Source organism: Centruroides sculpturatus, unplaced genomic scaffold (assembly GCF_000671375.1).
Source record: "Centruroides sculpturatus isolate CEXI.00-Female unplaced genomic scaffold, Cexi_2.0 scaffold117, whole genome shotgun sequence".
NCBI lineage: Eukaryota > Metazoa > Arthropoda > Arachnida > Scorpiones > Buthidae > Centruroides > Centruroides sculpturatus.
In genome coordinates, this window is record NW_019384308.1 from 861,538 (window position 1) to 880,778 (window position 19,241).

The 19,241-nt window shown below is 32.3% G+C and overlaps 2 protein-coding genes and 2 non-coding genes across 7 annotated transcripts in view; 2 read left to right on the plus strand and 2 right to left on the minus strand.

Annotated features, from left to right (window-relative positions):
* LOC111620036 (protein kinase C-binding protein 1-like) overlaps positions 1-7,469 on the minus strand; it is a 33,156-nt gene extending 25,687 nt beyond the window's left edge. The window contains exons 1-4 of the mRNA XM_023361885.1: positions 7,232-7,469; positions 3,990-4,095; positions 1,407-1,438; positions 905-963 (exon numbers count right to left, since the gene is read on the minus strand). Coding sequence (XP_023217653.1) covers positions 905-963; positions 1,407-1,438; positions 3,990-4,045 — 147 coding nt within the window. The 5' untranslated portion in view covers positions 4,046-4,095; positions 7,232-7,469. The remainder of the gene's footprint in view (positions 1-904; positions 964-1,406; positions 1,439-3,989; positions 4,096-7,231) is intronic.
* A 1,381-nt stretch (positions 7,470-8,850) lies between these two features.
* On the plus strand, positions 8,851-15,801 carry LOC111619919. Of its 4 annotated transcripts, none has more exons than XM_023361745.1 (3): positions 8,851-8,948; positions 12,583-12,647; positions 14,845-15,801. In XM_023361745.1, the coding sequence occupies exons 2-3, from the start codon at positions 12,601-12,603 to the stop codon at positions 15,593-15,595; spliced, it is 798 nt and encodes a 265-aa protein (XP_023217513.1). In that variant the 5' UTR covers positions 8,851-8,948; positions 12,583-12,600; the 3' UTR covers positions 15,596-15,801. The 4 variants fall into 4 exon arrangements, with proteins under 4 accessions (XP_023217513.1, XP_023217525.1, XP_023217519.1 ...); XM_023361757.1 differs by having other exon boundaries at positions 8,882-8,927; XM_023361751.1 differs by lacking the exon at positions 8,851-8,948 and adding an exon at positions 9,295-9,476.
* A 1,391-nt stretch (positions 15,802-17,192) lies between these two features.
* On the minus strand, positions 17,193-17,265 carry Trnav-uac. The gene has a single exon. It is a non-coding gene; the product is annotated as a tRNA-Val (tRNA).
* A 457-nt stretch (positions 17,266-17,722) lies between these two features.
* On the plus strand, positions 17,723-17,795 carry Trnav-cac. Its single transcript has one exon. It is a non-coding gene; the product is annotated as a tRNA-Val (tRNA).
* Positions 17,796-19,241: the final 1,446 nt, after the last annotated feature.

The following is a 19,241-nucleotide window of genomic DNA, read 5'->3' on the forward strand; positions in this document are numbered from 1 at the left end:
ACTGGCTTCACTATCTAGTAAAGTAGCTTTAATATGGCTGGATAAGCAAAATAATGACAATCTATTTCAAATGAAACAGGTATGTCATTGGCTTGTTTATCCAACTGTACTAAAGTTGTCTTACTAGGCAACGAATCCACTAACTACTACTGAGTATTCGAGAACATGTTGGTTAATGTTATTTATAATTACAGAAATTAAAGTTAATAATTAAAGTATTAAAATTACTCAAGAAGTCATCATAGAATAACTTTGTCTTTATGTTACTATACTTCAATTAACGTTGGCGATAGCAAGACACCAATTCTTGGTTCTTGAATGGGATTGTTTGCTGTCGTATGAGCTCGAAGAATTTTTGTTAAACATGTATCGGAGAACTTTTATATTCAAATACCTCTATCAAGTTCTCGGAAACAATGAGAAGTTTTTAAAATAGAACAGTTATCACTTACATTCAAATACTACTATCTTTAGCTGGAATCTCTTTTGATTAATTTGGTTTAATCCAAAAGACCTAGCAATAGAATTTTTTGTATATATGTAATAAAAGTGATTTTATAATAAAAATAAATGTAACAGTGACATTTATCTGTTTATATTAATATTTACATTTTACTGATTTTTATATTTATAGTTTAATAATAGGTAAAAAATATATACTACAAACCTATTCAAAACAGAAAAGAAAATACAGTGCTAATGTGATTCCAGTTCACTCATATTTTACTGTAATATGAATTTATTTGATATCTAATTGCATGCTTCTGATATCTAAAGTCTACATATAAATCTTTGTTAAACATTTGCTTTATCCTAGAACAGATATAACATTAAAGCAAATGTTTTTATTTTTTACTACAGTTACTAAGTATTATTATTAGTAAAATATAAGCAATATAATTACCTGAGTTGTATTTTCACTTAAAATTAGTCTTGATGAGACAGGATTAGTATTTTCTTCTTCTGGAAAGTTAAAATAAGCATAAATTTAGAGTTTATTTGTTAAAAGAAAATATATTTTTATGCAAAAAATTAATTTATGGAAATAATCTTTGTTTTATTTTTATAAATTACGATATTATTTTATAAAAATACAAATAAAATTAAAATTTCAAAGTTAATTAATGTCTGTCCCAATAGTTCATGGATTATTCTACACATATATACATAACAATTGTTTTAATTTTGGTGTAAACATTCCAAACAAAAATAAATCCAAATGAACTTTCAAGCAATTAAAACTGAAAATTTATCTATATTACATTATGACAAATGCAGGAAACAGTTGTTCTTACTATTATATTTCAATACTAGAAGTTTAATTTGTATGTCATATGCTGTTTACTTAATTACATTACACTGAATACTTCATATGTAAAATAATAATAGAATATCAAACTACTTACTTTTGCATAATAGAGAAAAATGCTCATTTTCTCTAAAAATGTAACAAAAAATCAGAATTAATAAGAGTTAATTTATATATACAGAGTCTTCCAAAAATAAATTTATCATTTTAAATCATAATTAATATCTGAGAAGATTGTAATATACATTAAAGTATTGGAAAACCTGTCAGTTTTCCAATACTTTAATGTATATTACAATCTTTACATTTGCCCAATACAATTTCTTAATGCCTGTCTGTATCTTGTGCTACATGGCACACATATGACTAATACTGAAATTCTTTCTATGCTTGCTACAGCATATCTGCTGTCACTCCTCCCAAAGCAATCACAATTCTATAACTCCTGCAGATAACTCATCTTGCACAGTGATGAGTGATTCCAATTTTGTAAACTGCAGGACACAAATGCCTTCTCTATTGTGAAATCTTCATTGTTTTTTTGTTTATGGTGCTTCCTAGAGGCAGTAGATGACAACATGTTCGAATACAGATAGTAGATGAAACTCGATCAGTCACTCTATTGATTGGCGTACACTGCATATTCTCAGACAATAATTAACATAATTACAATAACTTAAAATGATAGCATTCTTATTGGAAGACCCCGTATATTAAATACAGTATAATATTCAAAATTAAAATCCAAAGGAAATGTATTTGCTGTAATGTTTAAATAACAAATTTAAAGCATTACTGACAATACATAATTTAAAATGTACAATTCATAGTCACTTAAATAATACTCATTGGTAAATTATTGAAAAGATAATATTAAAAAACATCTTAAAAAATAAAGTTTGATTATAAAAATTAATAATAATTAACTTCATATGTATCTATGCAAGTTAATAAATTGAACGAAAGAATAATGGTTGATATTGGATATTATAAATATATGTTTTAATTACTATGTATAAACTAATATGAGAATAATGGACACATATACATTTTACTAAAGAACCAAACCAAATTATTTGAAATTAAATGAATATCCATTTTCCGTCATTCACAACACCAGAGACAGGAGCTCTCGCAGAGGCATAGCTTCAAATAAAAGGTTGTCTCTGTACGTGTAAATCATTTTGGACTGTTGCTGGTGTTGTAAACAATGGAAAATGAAGATATTTTGTAGCTTCAACGTATTTATATAATTATATTTTAATGTAAATAATATTAGCCAAATTTTAAATTTTACTCGATAAGAAAATTAATTGCAAAACAAACAATGGTTCCAGCAACATTTAATAGACTATAAGGAAATCAAATAAATATGTATTTAATTTATTAGATCATTAATAATTCTTTTAACAATTTAGAATCTAATGAACCATTTTATTAAAATATTTTTCATACAAATAAACGTCAATAAAATGATTTTAATTGAAGGTAAAATAATTTAATAATTTTGTGTACTTTGTATTTATTTTGTGTAATGTGTGTACTTTTTTTTAGAAAAAATTGAAGGTCTTCAGCCTTTCACTTACATTGTTAGATATATAATGGCCTGTCTAAGGGCTTGTCACATATGGGTTCTTTGATGTAATACTGGCTTTGTCAGTGTCGTTAAAAATTATACATGTGCAACTAGTCCTAAAAACAACAGTGTAGCGGTGTTTAATTACGCTAATAAATCAGGATTCTAAAAAGTTAAAAATCACTGAAGTAAATTCATTAAATGTAATTATGTTACAGTATAAGGTAATTTACACAGTATCCTTCATTGTATAATTATTATGTTTAGTTAAATAGATATATTTAAGCAGTCTTGTTATACTAGCAACTGCTGATAAATTTGCAATTATGCTGATAAATAGATAAGACTGATAATGCTTGCACATTATCAGTCTTATCCAGCAATTTAAATTTTAATTGTTTTAACCATTATTTGCAATAGTTCAACTTATTACATTTCTTACTTCAATTAAACTTGAGTAGTGAAAATAAAAACAGGCAAACAGTACCGAATGAATTATTATTAATTTACAATAAAAATTATAATTAATAAATCTTTTAAGTTATAGAAATTTTAAAGGTTTAACATGTCCATTTTAATTAATATCAGAGTCAATAAAATCAGAATTTACACTGATTGCAATTTCATTTACTTATACTTGTTTAATGTTATCATTCAGTTATGTACAGTATCTACAACAACCGAGTGGATAAAACTAATGACCACTGGTAGCTGGTTACAAATCTGATCTGGTCAACAGCTGGCCACGTGAAGTTAAGCAGCTTTTCGTCATGTATCTGACACTTAAATAAGGGCCAGTTTCCTCACAGAAGATCCTCCCGAGAGGAACCTCTTCTGGCAAATTGCCTGTGTATTACATTGCCTTATTTCATTAATCAATCCATTCAGTGTAGACAAATCTCAACATGATTATAATAAGTAGATTCTAATGTGTACCTTTTTACATTTTTCTCAGAAATTTATATTATATTGGGTATACATTTTATTAGGTCAAATATTTATTAAATCAAAGAAAATTTTTTAAAAGTTTCTAACATTACTTAATTATTTGTTACTTTGAAATGAAATATTTATTTCATATAAAAGTAAAATAAATTTAAATACCTGGTATAGGATTGAAGAATTTCTCTCACATCATCAGGTGAATTAATTTTAATCATTTTTTAAAAATAGTTAAATGATTATTCCCATTAACGATTATACGCTATACCTATAAGAAAATTTTAAAAAGATTCTTATTTTTCATTATTTTATTGTATATTTAATTTATACAGAAGAATTAAAAAAATAATCAATCTTGGAAAGAAAAATAAATAACTTATTATATTAAACAGTTATATTGTGTTAATATAATTAAAAATACTGTAGAAAATAGATGTGATAGTATAACCCAGGGATCGGCAGTTTGTCAAGTGAGAAGAGCCAAATTGTCATGAAAACAGGATAACAAAAGTACCAGAGAGCCGCACATTAATTTAAATGTGCGAAATACGACACACAACAGAGGTGCCTCTAATGGCCGTTTTCAGCATAACGTTACACGGATGGACAGACACGCGTTCAATGGGATATATATATATATAGATATGCTTCAAATGCTACCACTCTTATGCGACTCATATTGATCAACGCGAGTGTGGTCATGTGCGGACGGAGAACAAGTCGAAGTTTGTTCGGCGGCTCTATCTCATAAACTCATAAGTTATAAGGCTGCGGTGAAATGAGGTGAGATGAAATTGGCGTTTATGTCCGAAGAGCCGCTAACGTCTATGCAAAGAGCCGCATGCGGCTCGCGAGCTGCTAATTCCGACCCCTGGTATAACCAATTCATTATTATAAAGCCAAACCAACTGTGATATAAGATCAGGCTATTGATCTTATATGGCAGTTGGTGTGACTTCATACTAATGAATCTGATTTTAAGAGATGTTTATATGTATATATATATATATACACACAACATGCCAGGTATGGGATGGCTGGCTGAATGCCTTAAGTGGGAGTTTACAAGACAAGGGAACTTGATGCATCCCCAGTTGACACTGTAAGTAACCAACAATGGTTATATCATAGTTAAATACCTGGAAGAGGAGATTGGACTGGAGGTCTGGCTAGTATGTTGAGCCCCGTCCCTTTCCATTTGGCTCGAATTTAAATACCCGAGAACAAGTTACTTGAAAGTGAATATAAACCAAGACAAGACAGGCTTTTAGATAAGTTTGGTAACCCAAAATATTCACTAAATCATATATTTTAAATTTAAACTTCATTATTTTTTTATATAAAATGAAACTTATATAACCAAAATTCCAAAAGAACTAAACCAGGAACATTCATTGATATATTTCTGATACTCTACCCAACTGAGATGACACACTTATTCAATAGTGTATCATCTTGGTTGGAAATTCCAATTGCATTTTGAATTGCAATTGGAAGAATCAAACATCTTCCAAATTTGGACTAAACCCCTGATAAGACTGAAAAATAAAAGAAAGGAGAGAGATTCTCAGAGATAGATACAAAGAAGACAGTATAGGAGAGACAAGTAGTGAGATCATAACATTTTGGCAGATACAAGTGATCATTCTGAGAGTGTGAACATCAACAATGCTAAAGAAGTTCAGTTGGAACCAATCATCAATTATTGACATCAACATCCAGCAAATCCAGAGAATCTCCACAGTCATTGACAATCATTCCATCAATATACATTGTTGTATACAAGTATAATTAATTGTAAACTCTCTCATGTGTATGGTAAAATGATTGTACTCTTCATATAAAAGAAATAAAATAAAAATGTTACCACTCTCTGTTGGGATCCACGTAATATTCTTTTCAAAAGGGACATAATTTTTGTTTTGAAATTATTTTATGCGTGAAGTGGTCAATGATAATAATTAATAATTTGCAAAATTTTACGCATTGTGTTAGAGATTTATATACATCCTGATATAGGGTGAAGAAAACATTGAATTTTATCCTAGAGAATAAGCTTGATATATTTGTTTTAAGATGGGTACAATCAGTTGAAACAACCAATCCTAAATTATTCTGACAGCCTACTAAATCTCATTACTTGTATAAGTCACAATGATTCTACATCAACATCACATGACATTTCTATTGATAATTGCAATATACATATGGTATTAGGTGCCATCTCTTGCTAAATTCAATAATTATAATTAAATTAATATTTCTAAATAATTTAGAATATTCTGGAAGAAAAGAATAAGCCTGGAGCGAGACTCGAACCTGCAACTCCCACTTTCTGCATGGATATGTTGCCAGTTACGGTAAGCAGAAGTTGCAGATTCAAGTCCCACTTTGGACTGATTCTTTTCTTCCAAAATATTCTAAATTATTTATAAATATTAATTTAATTATAATTATGANAATTATAATTAAATTAATATTGTATTAATTAAATAAGAAGGTTCAGGAAGAAAAGAATTGGCCCAAAGCAAATCAGTAGCTTCCGCATACCGCGCAGTCTCATTGTAGTTACACTATCCAGATGTTTTTCCAATCCTCATTTTCAAAACTTATTAATTTAGATATAATAATACTTTGTTACTATAATAACACTAAAAATCTATAATATGCTTCTTGTCTAGTCTCGTATTCAATTTTATGAGCTCTATAATGCTTTTTCTTTTCCCCTAGACTTATTACACCATCACCAGATGGTGTAATAAGTCTAGCGGAAAAGAAAAGCCATCATAAAGCTCGTAAAATTTAACTAAAAATCTAATCTATAATTTCAAATGAAAGCAAGCAATCTATAAACAACAAATGGTAAAATTGCATCTCCAAGTGAATTGATTAGGAACTTATGATAAGTGTAGACCATGCCCACGAAAGTAAAAAATGTCAAAGAAACTAACGGTCCACTCGTAACCCTTTACGAGAAACAGCAACGGGTTCGGGCGACTCGTTAAATGCGATAAGATTAACGGAGCACTCCAATTGTGCCCCGAAGTAGTCAGAAGAAATAGTTCCAATAAATTCACCCCATTTTTGAGTCTTCAAAATTTGATAGGCTGAATTTAGGGGACTGTATCTTGCAATTCCTTTGACTTTTTATACTTACAGGCGCGATCTACAGCTGCGATGAGATCCCAACAGCCTCATTCAGAGCTGCAACTTTACCCAACAAATAAATCTATTTATAATTACAATGTAATGCACATATTATGTGAATTTGTTCATAATTTTATTTCAAATAGCAATGTGATTGCCTCAAAATGTAATACTTTAATATATAAAAATACAGTAATTAAACATGTAAATTGGCTTGGGAAATTAAAAGTTTAATGGTGAGATCGAGTAATACTTACCAATTTAATATATTTACACGAATTATTCAGAGCAACACGTGATGTTCCTTCAACATTTATAGTAAACATTGTCACTTTATACACATATTCAAGCTATAAAATATCATTTCGACAAATATAAGTTATAATTTCTTAAATTATTTACACGTTTAAACGAATTTTGGGCATATTATAAACAAAAATACAATTTACTTATTGTAGTGAAACGGCTTCCACGACATACATTTTATGCCATATGTAAACATCATAGAGAGATTCGCCATCTGGTGAGAAAAATTTACAAAAATTTGTTATAAATTAATATTTTAAACATTGCGGTGAAATTAATTCATACGAGAATTTATAAATTACTATATAAATTCCTGGAATTTTTTCGACCCGTCCGAATTCGATCCCGGGTCCCCAAAAATGGTAGGCTACTACCTCGACCGCTCAGCCATCCGGCCGCTAGGCCTCTGGTGGTTTTTAAAAAGTGAACAGGTCCCGCTTTTAGATACAATTTGAAGGACATTTCCTTAATTTTGGCCCACCAGTAGCCAAGCGGTTCCATTCTCCGAATACTGGTGGGTTCGCGCCTCGCAAGGACGAGCTAACTACGTGTAGTTTTACGGGTTTTCTCCACACTTTTAACGCATAAATAGGAGCCAGTTACTCTTAAAAAGACCTCCCGGAAGGCATTCTCCATTTTGACTTGGCCCTAATAAATGCCCTCCTAATAAAACATATCCCCAATGTCATCCTTTCCAAAACAATTTGTATTTCATCCATAATTTTTCATCTGGTAAGTCTATGTCTGGTCCATCCACAATGGTAATTAATGATCATATACAGCGTAAATAAACCAGCAACGAGTTGCTCAACTTTCCCGGCAACATTCGAAAAATTTCAGAAATTTTCGACACAAAACACAGGAGTTATTAAGCTTCAAACAAGGCGAACAAAATCGTGCATCCCCTCCCACACACACACACACAAACTTCCGTACATACAGAAATTATCCCCGATTATTTTTGAATTTCTCGACGTTTTAAGGTGTTCTAAGTCCAAAAAATGTAAAAATTTGGGGGTCATTTTTTTCCGGATCGCCATATAATCTGTATAATAGCCACGAAAGTTAAAGTACAGGCTGAACGGCTTCGTTATAACCCTCATCTATAAAATACGAGGCCTTTCTAATAAACATAAATTTAAAGGCACTTAATGCCTTAAACTATACAAGGTTATAGATTAATCTGTAGGCCATATCAGTAGATAAATACTATCACTATATATATACATAAAACATTACAGACCTTCGAATAATTTATAGCTTCTTTTAATAAATAAAAACATATTTTTACCTGTTTTAACTTGTTTTTTCTTGTTTAAACACGATTAAACAATTGTTACTTAACTTGCTGACTTTTGACCTTTTAGTATAATTCTAGTTTCGGTTTCGTTATTAAAATTGAAAAAAATACAGGGAAAAAAAGTGTTTATAAATTGTATTGTGAAAAATTAATAAAATACACTGTGAAAAAAATAATATTTTACAGCTGTTTGTGTTTTTTAATTTGCACCCCGGTAAAAATCCTGCGCAGGAATCATGCGACAGAAGGGAAATCCCCTTCGGTGTAGTATAAAGACTGGAATATCTACTTAGGTTGTATCAGTTGTATACTTCACTACGACGCGTGCTGATAAATTCTTTGTAAAGGTGATTATTATTTACTAAATTGTAAGTATTTTTAACGCAAAAATATCTTAAATATTTTAAATCGGTGCATGAATATTTTATACAGTAATTGGCATATTTTAAAGGTGTAAAAATTCCTTAATTTTATGTGCTTTAACACAGAAAGTGTGTTGTGAAAATTTTTAAAAATTATTTAATGTATACGGGGGGAATCCCCCTGTTACAATAGATGTTTTTATTGCAACATAAGGCACGTTTACTATATTTTAAGATAATTTTTAATAAACAAATGCATGTGGTTTATGTTGCAATAGAAGAAAATGTGTAAGTAATTGAGGTTTGTCATCATCTATTGCAATTACCCCCGTCGTTGCGGTGGGAGTTATCACAGGGCTCGGTCATCGCTTCGTGTGAATATGAGTGTTTTAGGGTATATAAACCGAAATATTGGATCCTGTTGTTAGATAAATGCGTTATAGTTACAGTAAGGACAGATATTGCCTAAATTAAATTGCTGTTACTTCCCTTTCGATATTGATCATTAATTATATTTTTTATTTTAATATACAGGTAAGACGAGAATTGTTATAAATATTTTATTATTAATTACAAGTTAAATGTATTAATTATGTAATTTAAACTTATGTTAGTACTTGCTTTGTGTTTTTAAAAACTTTGGTTCAGTCCTTACTTTTCGTACGAATTAATTAGTTTGTGAATTAATTATTTATTAGAAAAGAAAGAAAAGACATTTACTTTGTAGGGACATTTAGTCATAGGTTTTAAGGCGATTGTGGAGTTACGTCGTTTGGAAAACTGAGTTAATATTGTGTGACAGACTCTTGTATTCGTGTTCTTCGAGACTTTAGTATACAGGTGCCCATTGCACACAGGAATTGGGTTTGATTCTTGTAACTCCATACAAAAACTCTCAAAAATACAGTATATTTTTGAAAACTTGGCCGCTCTGTTGTTTCTTCCTGTTTACCATCGCAAAATCCTGCAAATTTTCCCGTAACCATCATGTCCAGTTTTTCATTTATGGGTTCTGCAGCTGTCCTTACATTATGTTCTCAACATCTTTCTACATATCCTGAAACTTTTCACTGGCTATCTGCTTTGCCATTTTGTATATTATTACATGCGATGGTTATTATATAGAAATATGCATATACTTTTCAATGGCGAGAATATAGAGTTCTTGATCCCTCAGACCTTATAAACTTCATGGATATTCTCTTTTTGAATAAGATGAAAAAGAACAGAAAAAGTTTGTGAAATTCTATCGATTATCCTTGTTATATTATTCAAAGTTCTTTAAAGACAATTTATATCTATAGGGGAGACCGGGGCAAGATCGGCATGTTAACAATGTATACTTAAATTTTGTGTAATAAATACTGCTGTAAACTGAAAAAAAAGCTTTGCATATTGTCTATTGGAATGTTACCTTACTATAGAACTGGTTAAAATCAGTTTGGAAATAAAAATAATTAAAATAATTACAACTTTACAAGAAGAGAGAAATTGACGAAGTTGCCCCGGGTATAAGATCGGCAACTTCTCTCTTTTTGTAAAGTTGTAATTATTTTAATTATTTTTATTAAAGTTGCCCCTGGTATAGGGGCAACAGTAATGGGGCAAGATAGGCACGTATATAAAATTATGTTATTAACAATGTATAAGTTGGAATTCACTATTAAAACAAAGAAATACAAATCCAACGCCCATTTAATATTATTACAACGAAATGCAAGTTCAAAGACATATATACATGAATAACAAATGCAAACATGTTTTCATTTATCATCTGTTTGATTTTTATCCTTTGCTTCTAATGTGGCTTTATGTTGCCGATCTTACCCCGCTAGTCATGATTTCGAAACATTAAGTACAACCCTGAGAACAGAATGCCAAGCCACGATCTGGCCACGTGAATAAGTTGAAGTTACATCCTTCTAACAGGAAAAGTAACTTTCGTTATCATGGAATTATAACAAAACCTGCCAATTCAATATAAATGGAAAAAAAAATATTATATGGAATTGAACGAAAATGAAAATTTGCTTGATAATTCAACTACGCTTGTTGGAGAACAATAAAAACACTACACACAAGCCACCAATAAAACTCAACTGCCTAACCTATAACCAAAGTCTCCTTTTAATTTGTTTTTAAAAAAAAGCGCTTGACAAACTTGCCCCGCATGCCGAAGTTGCCCCGGTCTCCCCTAAATTCTAAAAGCGAAAAATGCATTACAGATAGGAAACAAATCTAGCTTTTGATAAACACATTTTCTTCTTCATTAGGTTGTTTTTTCGCTCTGTGGGTAATAAAAGGGCCTTTCTTTGATCCCATGACGGTTCGCTCAGGCCTACAATAAGGTTGGCTGGGTGGTGAGAAACAGGACCCGACATATCTACGGAGTGCCAGCCATTTTTAATCTACTTGAGTGTAGGAGTAAAGTCATTGTGATTTTGATTTAATGTGGTTTAAAGTCAAGATGTGTCACTGGTACGTAATAATTTTACGATTCGGCCGGGTTGTTGATACTTTTTCCAAGTGTTCTGATTCCTTTCATCATATAAGACAAACAAATTCGAGGTTCTTTAATGTCATCAATGAGGTGTTGTGACGTTTCTTACTTTATAATTTAATCGATCTTCACATTTTCTCTATTAATAACAATTTGTTTGGATTTATTCTCGAAACTTATTCAAAACATCGTTAAAGTTTGCTCATTTGTACAGTTATTTGATCGTGTTCATCTATCGTATCAGAGGTCAACGGCAAGGTCAGGTGGTGGAAAAGAAAGTGCTTCTTAATTAACTGCGTATTAATTTTTTAATCCCTTAATTTAACTAATTGATCGTCTAAAGCCTATAACATACGAGGAGTGCAGAATCTCACGTCTGTTGCCTTTCTGTTTAGAATATATAAAGTTTGTGTTAAAATAAATATACGCATTATATATACAGTTTATCTTACATACATACACACAGCGAGGTCATGTTTTATGCGGAAGTAATATACGCAGATTCATATTTTTGCGAATCGTTACATTAATCCTTAAATAAACAAAGGTAAATGTAATTATTTACGCTTACACTGGCCAGTTTTATCATCATATTCATCGTGAAACAAAAGTAATGGTGTAAAAATTAGCAGCAAATGAAACTAAAACCTAAACCAGAACTGTTGACACTAACAAACTCTAAAGAGGAGGATGGTGTTTCTCAAGTGGTGTACTCGGAACTTATTATATGTTGTAATTTTATACTGTACATTAAGAAAGATCAGACTAAAATGTTATTCTTAGTACATTTTAACTGTTTCCTGTTAACTATGAATGGTTGCATAATAGTCCGGGCTTGTGTTGAGTAACCAATACGGGATGCGGGCTGCAACTGGATGAGCAACTTTTTTTCATTGGTGGGTGGTGTATGACGTTACTACGATATTCGGAAATCGATTTAACAGATGGATTATAGAGGGAAAGCTCCTATTTAAACTATGATACGATTTAAATTATAGCAATGCCAATCAGAGCTTTCTAATTTATAATAAATTATCATAATTTGTTTTTTTAAATATTATTTTATCTCTTAAATGATAATTTAATGTATTTTTACCAAATTACCAAAAATTCTATGCATTATTATTATTTTTTTATAAGGGAATTCCCAAATTCGAAATGGAAACTGAAAATTCTTCGAGTTATTCCGAAGAGCAAGAAAATAAGTAAGTTTTACTTCTAGATTTTATATTATTTTAGAATCGGAAATAAATCTAAATCCAGAAGTAACTTTTCATTAATTAATTTAATGATTACATTAAAATTATACATAGATGTAAAATAATGGCTTCTTCTAAGTGACAAGCAAGCAAACCAATAGAGTAATCTATTTCCTAAGAAAAGGACTATATTATGGGTTTGTTGCTTACTTAGGTGCTCGTTACTTTGGTATTAGTGATGAATGAATTATAATTGGCAAGATCATTCGAATGATTCATTCGATCCAAAAATTCCTGTGTACAATCGAAATTTCACAACACAAATTTTCACCCCTCAAGTATTTTAGTTTCCATAGGGAAATGCTAAACTAGACAAAGTCCTGTCATATACTCTGAAGATAATTAGTGGTATTCACTAGAAATTTTGCTTGTTTTAATTCCCCTCCGATCACCGATGACTGGGGAGAAAAATAAACAACAGGTGCAATCTTACGTCATGAAAAATTAAACCCTTTCTCCTCCCTTCGTCAGAAAATATCAGAATCTTCCTCTTCATAAATTGCTGACGTAATTCTTAATTGTTCCTTATACGATTTATTTAGTTGATGTTCAGGATTTGACCCCATAGTGTACAATTGATAACAGTTTCGACTTTGATGCACACTCATTTAAAATAAAAGCAGCTCGTTTAACATTTTAAACAGTTCGTATACCGTTTAAGAGAGGTTGAGAAAAGTACACCATTGTACACTTTGGGGAGAGAGTGGGTCCATGTATTGTCTACGTGGACGTTCTCATTGGTATTAGTGGCGTACAGATTTGTTCATATAAGCCTACTAACCAGTAACGTATAGTTAGTCAAATGATATAGCCGTATTCTTATCTATATACAGAATACTCTAAAGCAAAATCTGTTCCCATTTCGTTAAGGTACTTGTGATTGAATTACATTTATTTTTTATATAGGGGAGATCGGGGCAAGATCGGCATGTTAAGCTTTACTTAAATTTTGTGTAATAAATACTGCTGTAAACTGAAAAAAAAGCTTTGCATATTGTCTATTGGAATGTTACCTTACTATAGAACTGGATAAAATCAGTTTGGAAATAAAAATAATTAAAATAATTACAACTTTACAAGAAGAGAGAAATTGACGAAGTTGCCCCGGGTATAGGGGCAAGATCGGCAACATCTCTCTTTTTGTAAAGTTGTAATTATTGCAATTATTTTTATTAAAGTTGCCCCTGGTATAGGGGCAACAGTAATGGGGCAAGATAGGCACGTATATAAAATTATGTTATTAACAATGTATAAGTTGGAATTCACTATTAAAACAAAGAAATACAAATCCAACGCCCATTTAATATTATTACAACGAAATGCAAGTTCAAAGACATATATACATGAATAACAAATGCAAACATGTTTTCATTTATCATCTGTTTGATATTTATCCTTTGTTTCTAATGTGGCTTTATGTTGCCGATCTTACCCCGCTAGTCATGATTTCGAAACATTAAGTACAACCCTGAGAACAGAATGCCAAGCCACGATCTGGCCACGTGAATAAGTTGAAGTTACATCCTTCTAACAGGAAAAGTAACTTTCGTTATCATGGAATTATAACAAAACCTGCCAATTCAATATAAATGGAAAAAAAAATATTATATGGAATTGAACGAAAATGAAAATTTGCTTGATAATTCAACTACGCTTGTTGGAGAACAATAAAAACACTACACTCAACAAGCCACCAATAAAACTCAACTGCCTAACCTATAACCAAAGTCTTCTTTTAATTTGTTTTTTAAAAAAAGCGCTTGACAAACTTGCCCCGCATGCCGAAGTTGCCCCGATCTCCCCTAATTAGTAACAGACGGGGACAAACCGGAAAAATTTGTAAGTGTATTGTAATTTTGCCGAATTCACGATGAGCTCGATATAAAGGAATTCTTAGAGCCTACAGAGCGAAAAAAGGAAAGTATATAAGACTTTCCCGTTTTCTTAACGATCAAGTTAATACATAAATAGATTTTTATTTTAAGAAATGATTTATTAGAATATTTCTGAATAGTTTTATTAACTAGATATAGACAATCTTTCGAAACTCAATTGCAGAATATCAGAATTCATACAGAATCTTCACCATATTATTAATAAATATGATTTAATATATGTTTGTAATACTTTTATACAAATATAGGGAGGCGATGCAGGTGTTGAAGAGCGAACGATTTGAAAATTCCTTCAAAGATGCCGTAGAGGTGAAGAAAAGTTGGGATAACCTTTTCCCTTTTACAATTCTAGACGATCTATTGGAAAAGGATAGCAAACTGTACGAAAACGACGAAATCGTTCGTTGCAGAAGAAATTCGGCAAAGAATCTTTCAAACGCAAAACAATGGTCACAAATGGTAACCGGAGCATTTTGGGAAATCGTTAATGGCCAGGAAGATAAAGCCGTTAGAGAGTTTCGAAAATTAGGCTTATATAATTCTCTATACGATTTCGTTCATCATATCAAGTATTTCGAGACGGTAAAGAAGGTAATGGAAGAGAGAGGCGAAAGAGTATATATTTTTGGTCGTAGTCGTTGTTCCATTCACGATATAGATAAGTTACATCCGATCATGTTGGTCGGTTATGCCGAAAAATTCGACGACCACAAGGATACGTTATTATGGCAAGTCACTTTAGAGAAACACATAAAAATGAACCCGCATCATCAAGGAAATCGTCTTTGGAGCAACGAAAATAATTATTCGGATGATTTAAAGTACGTAGCGTTGGGAGAGATGATATGCGATAAAGTTTCTAGAAGATTACAGAAAGATTTAAAAGGAAAATTGGACGAAGACATGTGGAATGTCGATATTAAGTACTTCGACGGATTGCCACCGTACTGGTTAGCAAAAGCCTTGGAGATTTTAAATAAATTAAAACGATCGAAATGAAAAACACGCAATAGATGGATTGTATATCTTTAAATTTAAATCAATTTTGAAATATAAAAATGTATTCGAAATAAAAATAGAAATTTTATTATACTTAAAATCTACTTAGCTTTTGAACGTCTTTCCTTAAACAAGACTTTGAAAATTTCAATAATTGACTCTTTGTAAAGATGCCATTGTGAGTGTAATAAAGTAACAGTATATTAGTCTCATTGGTTTATTCACGTAAAAAGACTTATTATCGAAATAATAAATGCTTGAGCGAAAACAGAACATCCGCTTTGTTATCAGATAAATCGAAGGTTTAGTCTTTTATGTTTTCCAAGGCATTGAATTTAAACGATGATTGCGTATAAAAGAAAATGGCGTAGAAACGAAATATTTTAACACGCTTTTCGTAGTAACGTAAAATAGAAACGTATCGATTAAAACACAAATAATTTAAGATAAAAAAAGAAAATACAAATAAAATACAGGAGGTTCTCGGTACTTGGAAGTTTAAGGGACCAAATAATGACTTCAAATGATCGAGTTTTGAATTAATCGAGGTTTAAATATTTCTATACAATATGCCGAATGCCGAGTAACTGATGTAATTTATTAAGCAAACAGAATGTGGCTACGAATAGAAAACAATATTTTTCTTAATTAGTTAATTAATAGTATTATAATTAAACTGCACTTGTCTGGTGAGAAACACAAAGATTGCTAGCTAGGTTTAACAGTTAAGGTAAATCAGAATTCTTGAAAATGCAGCCCAATTATTTCTAAGTTAGCTTGGAATGTTATATGTCACTCCAAATATAGCATCCTCAAGCCCTACAAATTGCTCAATCTATTATCCGCAACCGGATCTTACAACACGGGAAACCAGCCGCATTTTATGAAATAAGAGAAAAAGGGTTAACATACTCTAATAACGGTTTAAAAACAATTTACAGTTCGAATTTCGAAATTGTTGTATTTCGGACTATCCGAATTCGAATAAACGAACATTTCCGGTATAGAGATATTACAATTGGTAACTGATTAGAAGACGATTAAGCAAACCCAACTACTGCTTCGAAAAACTTCAAAAATCAGTTGATAAATATTCTTCTGAATGTATTTTATATTAGCGCTGTTTCAGATCATATTTAATGTTTTAGTAACATTTGGAAAAATATATAATTTACGCTATCTTTCGCAAGCTGAAACTAATCAACGACGCAAGCTTCCTATACAACACAGAGATACCAGATCATTCGAATATCCAACAATGCGTTTCCCACAACCGATGTGTTAAAAAACGTCTCCTACAGATTGCGATAGAATTGTCCTACGCAAGAAATGAAGTGTATTCGCTTTCTGATACACATTTTCGACGTATCTCTGAAGCGCGATATTCGCTAATTCTTGCGAGTGATACGTATTGGGACGATTCTGTCCTTGGAGTATGGTTCTTTTTCGCATTGCGTTTAGGCGTGGACGAAAACCATACGGAGAGAAAAAGCAAATTAAGATAACTTTGGAATGAGGAAAATGAACACGTTGAAGAGCGACGAAGATGGGGAATCTAAGAAGGTGTGGCTTAAGGGACACAAAGTAAAAATGACCGTGTGTCTGCCAGGAATCGAACCTGAGACCTTCCACGTGTAAAGCGGACGTGATAACCGCTACACTACAGACACCTGCAAAGAAAGGCGGAACGGCATTTCTTCTTTCTGAACCGATCCTGGGTCGTATACAAAACTTTGATTTTCCAGCTTCAGATATGCTGACGTTATCGAACAGTTTGTTTGGAGATTTTCGTAAAGATTCAAGCAGGTGGGAAGAGCGGAAAGCTGTCTGTAATCGTCGCACGCCAGAAAACGAACGAGAGATGTTTTTCTATAAAAACGGCGACGCAATTCACGTTACCAGAGGATAAGATGAACAAACGAGTTTGCGAATTAAATTTGCGTGGAATCGCCATTGCCGAAGAGAAAACAAATGCATCGGACGTTAAGGACGTGTCGCGAGGTTAACGAGTTTCCATCGTGAGAATAACGAGAATTTTGTAAGAAAAGTGACGGATTCACTGCTGCAATTGAAGTTCGCACAACGATTTAAGTGCTCTTAGAGAAGTGCCGAGGTTGAGATTGTCGAGTGCTTGTGGTGTAGTGGTTATCACATCCGCTTCACACGCGGAAGGTCCCAGGTTCAAAACCTGGCAAGCATAGCTCTGAAGTTTTTTGTTGCTTTGCTCGATCGACATGCGGCACCTTATTATGCAACTGTGCTTTCGAATCACGTTTCTATCTATTACAGATCACGTGTTTCGATTAGGTGAGGTCTCGGAAATAGTCCATAATTAAAAGGAAAATGTATATTTATTAAATTTATTTATCGATAAAACAAGCGACATAAGTGCCGAGACGGCGACACCGGACTTTGACATCGTCGCTTGTAAATAATAGAGGAGAACAATAGTTAGAATCAAGAAAGGAATTACTTGAGACGCAATATGAGCGCGGGTGTTTTAGTAATTGATAAATCGCGATCAGAGTCGAGAGGACGATGTCGGATAAACCGTCCAGGGCAGATCTTCCTCGCTACCTAACTTGGTTAGAACTGTTCGTTAGTTCATTCGTTTGATTAGACTCCTCCTACGCGATCTGCCTGTTTGATCCTTCCGTTCGAATTAAGAGATCTCACTCCGTCACCAACGACAAGTCCGACTTACTGCTATTCTTCACACAGGTACAGACTCCGACCATTTAATCACCGCTGCCCGGGGCGTGCTCTACCAACTACCGAGATGTAAGCATGTATCGACAAAATAAACGTGATTTTTGTAAACACTTGTCTTTTTCTGCCTGAGCAAATCGCCATCCACATACGCGAGGGAATCGCACCACATCGCCATCCACATCCCGACGAAAGGGAATAAACCCCTCCCCCTAATCGGCGTGCTTACAATTAGAACGAAGAAGAAATTGTTTTCAACGAGGAAGCGAAGTATTAAAATGTTAGTTATAAGATTACGCAGCGAGAATCAGATTAGAGAAAAAATGTAGCCTGGCTGCATGACTATATTTAACAATTATTCCTCGAATTACTTCAAACCCCTTCCGCACGATCCCGAATTTCTATCGGACCATCAGTACAGTGGCATTGGAATTGGAAAATCCAAAATACCAGGTTATCGGTCCGCACAAAATATGATTTAAGTGGTTTTCGAGGATGCCAAGTTAGTCCGTTTTTCGCGAAATTTGATTCGTTGTCATTTGACCATTTGATATTCGCCCGTGAATAGAACAGTTTCTTAGAGGTAAGAAATAATTATGGTATCTGAGAAAACCCAGGATACCACATTTTCAATTGGTGTCTACTTGACCAATGAAATTGTACCATTTCGTGCCGTTCGAGTATGGTGATAAACGTGACAATGGTAGGCCAAAATAACAAAACTCTTTATATGAATTTTGTTTTAATATTTATTACACCATAGTATTTGATTAATGTAACTACAAAGGTTAACTTAGATTGTCCACTTGGTATGATAAACCCTTACCTAACACTTTTTCAAATTTCTTTATTCCTCTACTGTACACAATTTAAAGAATTTTTAAAATGCATGGCAGTTGGTTTCAGTGGCGGCCTTAGGGGGTGGCGAGCAGGGCAA

Bases quoted from the DNA above. Each gene is read 5' to 3' on its own strand.
- LOC111619919 (XM_023361745.1), top strand. From the start codon at position 12,601: ATGGAAACTGAAAATTCTTCGAGTTATTCCGAAGAGCAAGAAAATAA. The intron at 12,648-14,844 runs GTAAGTTTTACT...ATACAAATATAG, and splicing joins TCCGAAGAGCAAGAAAATAA to GGAGGCGATGCAGGTGTTGA.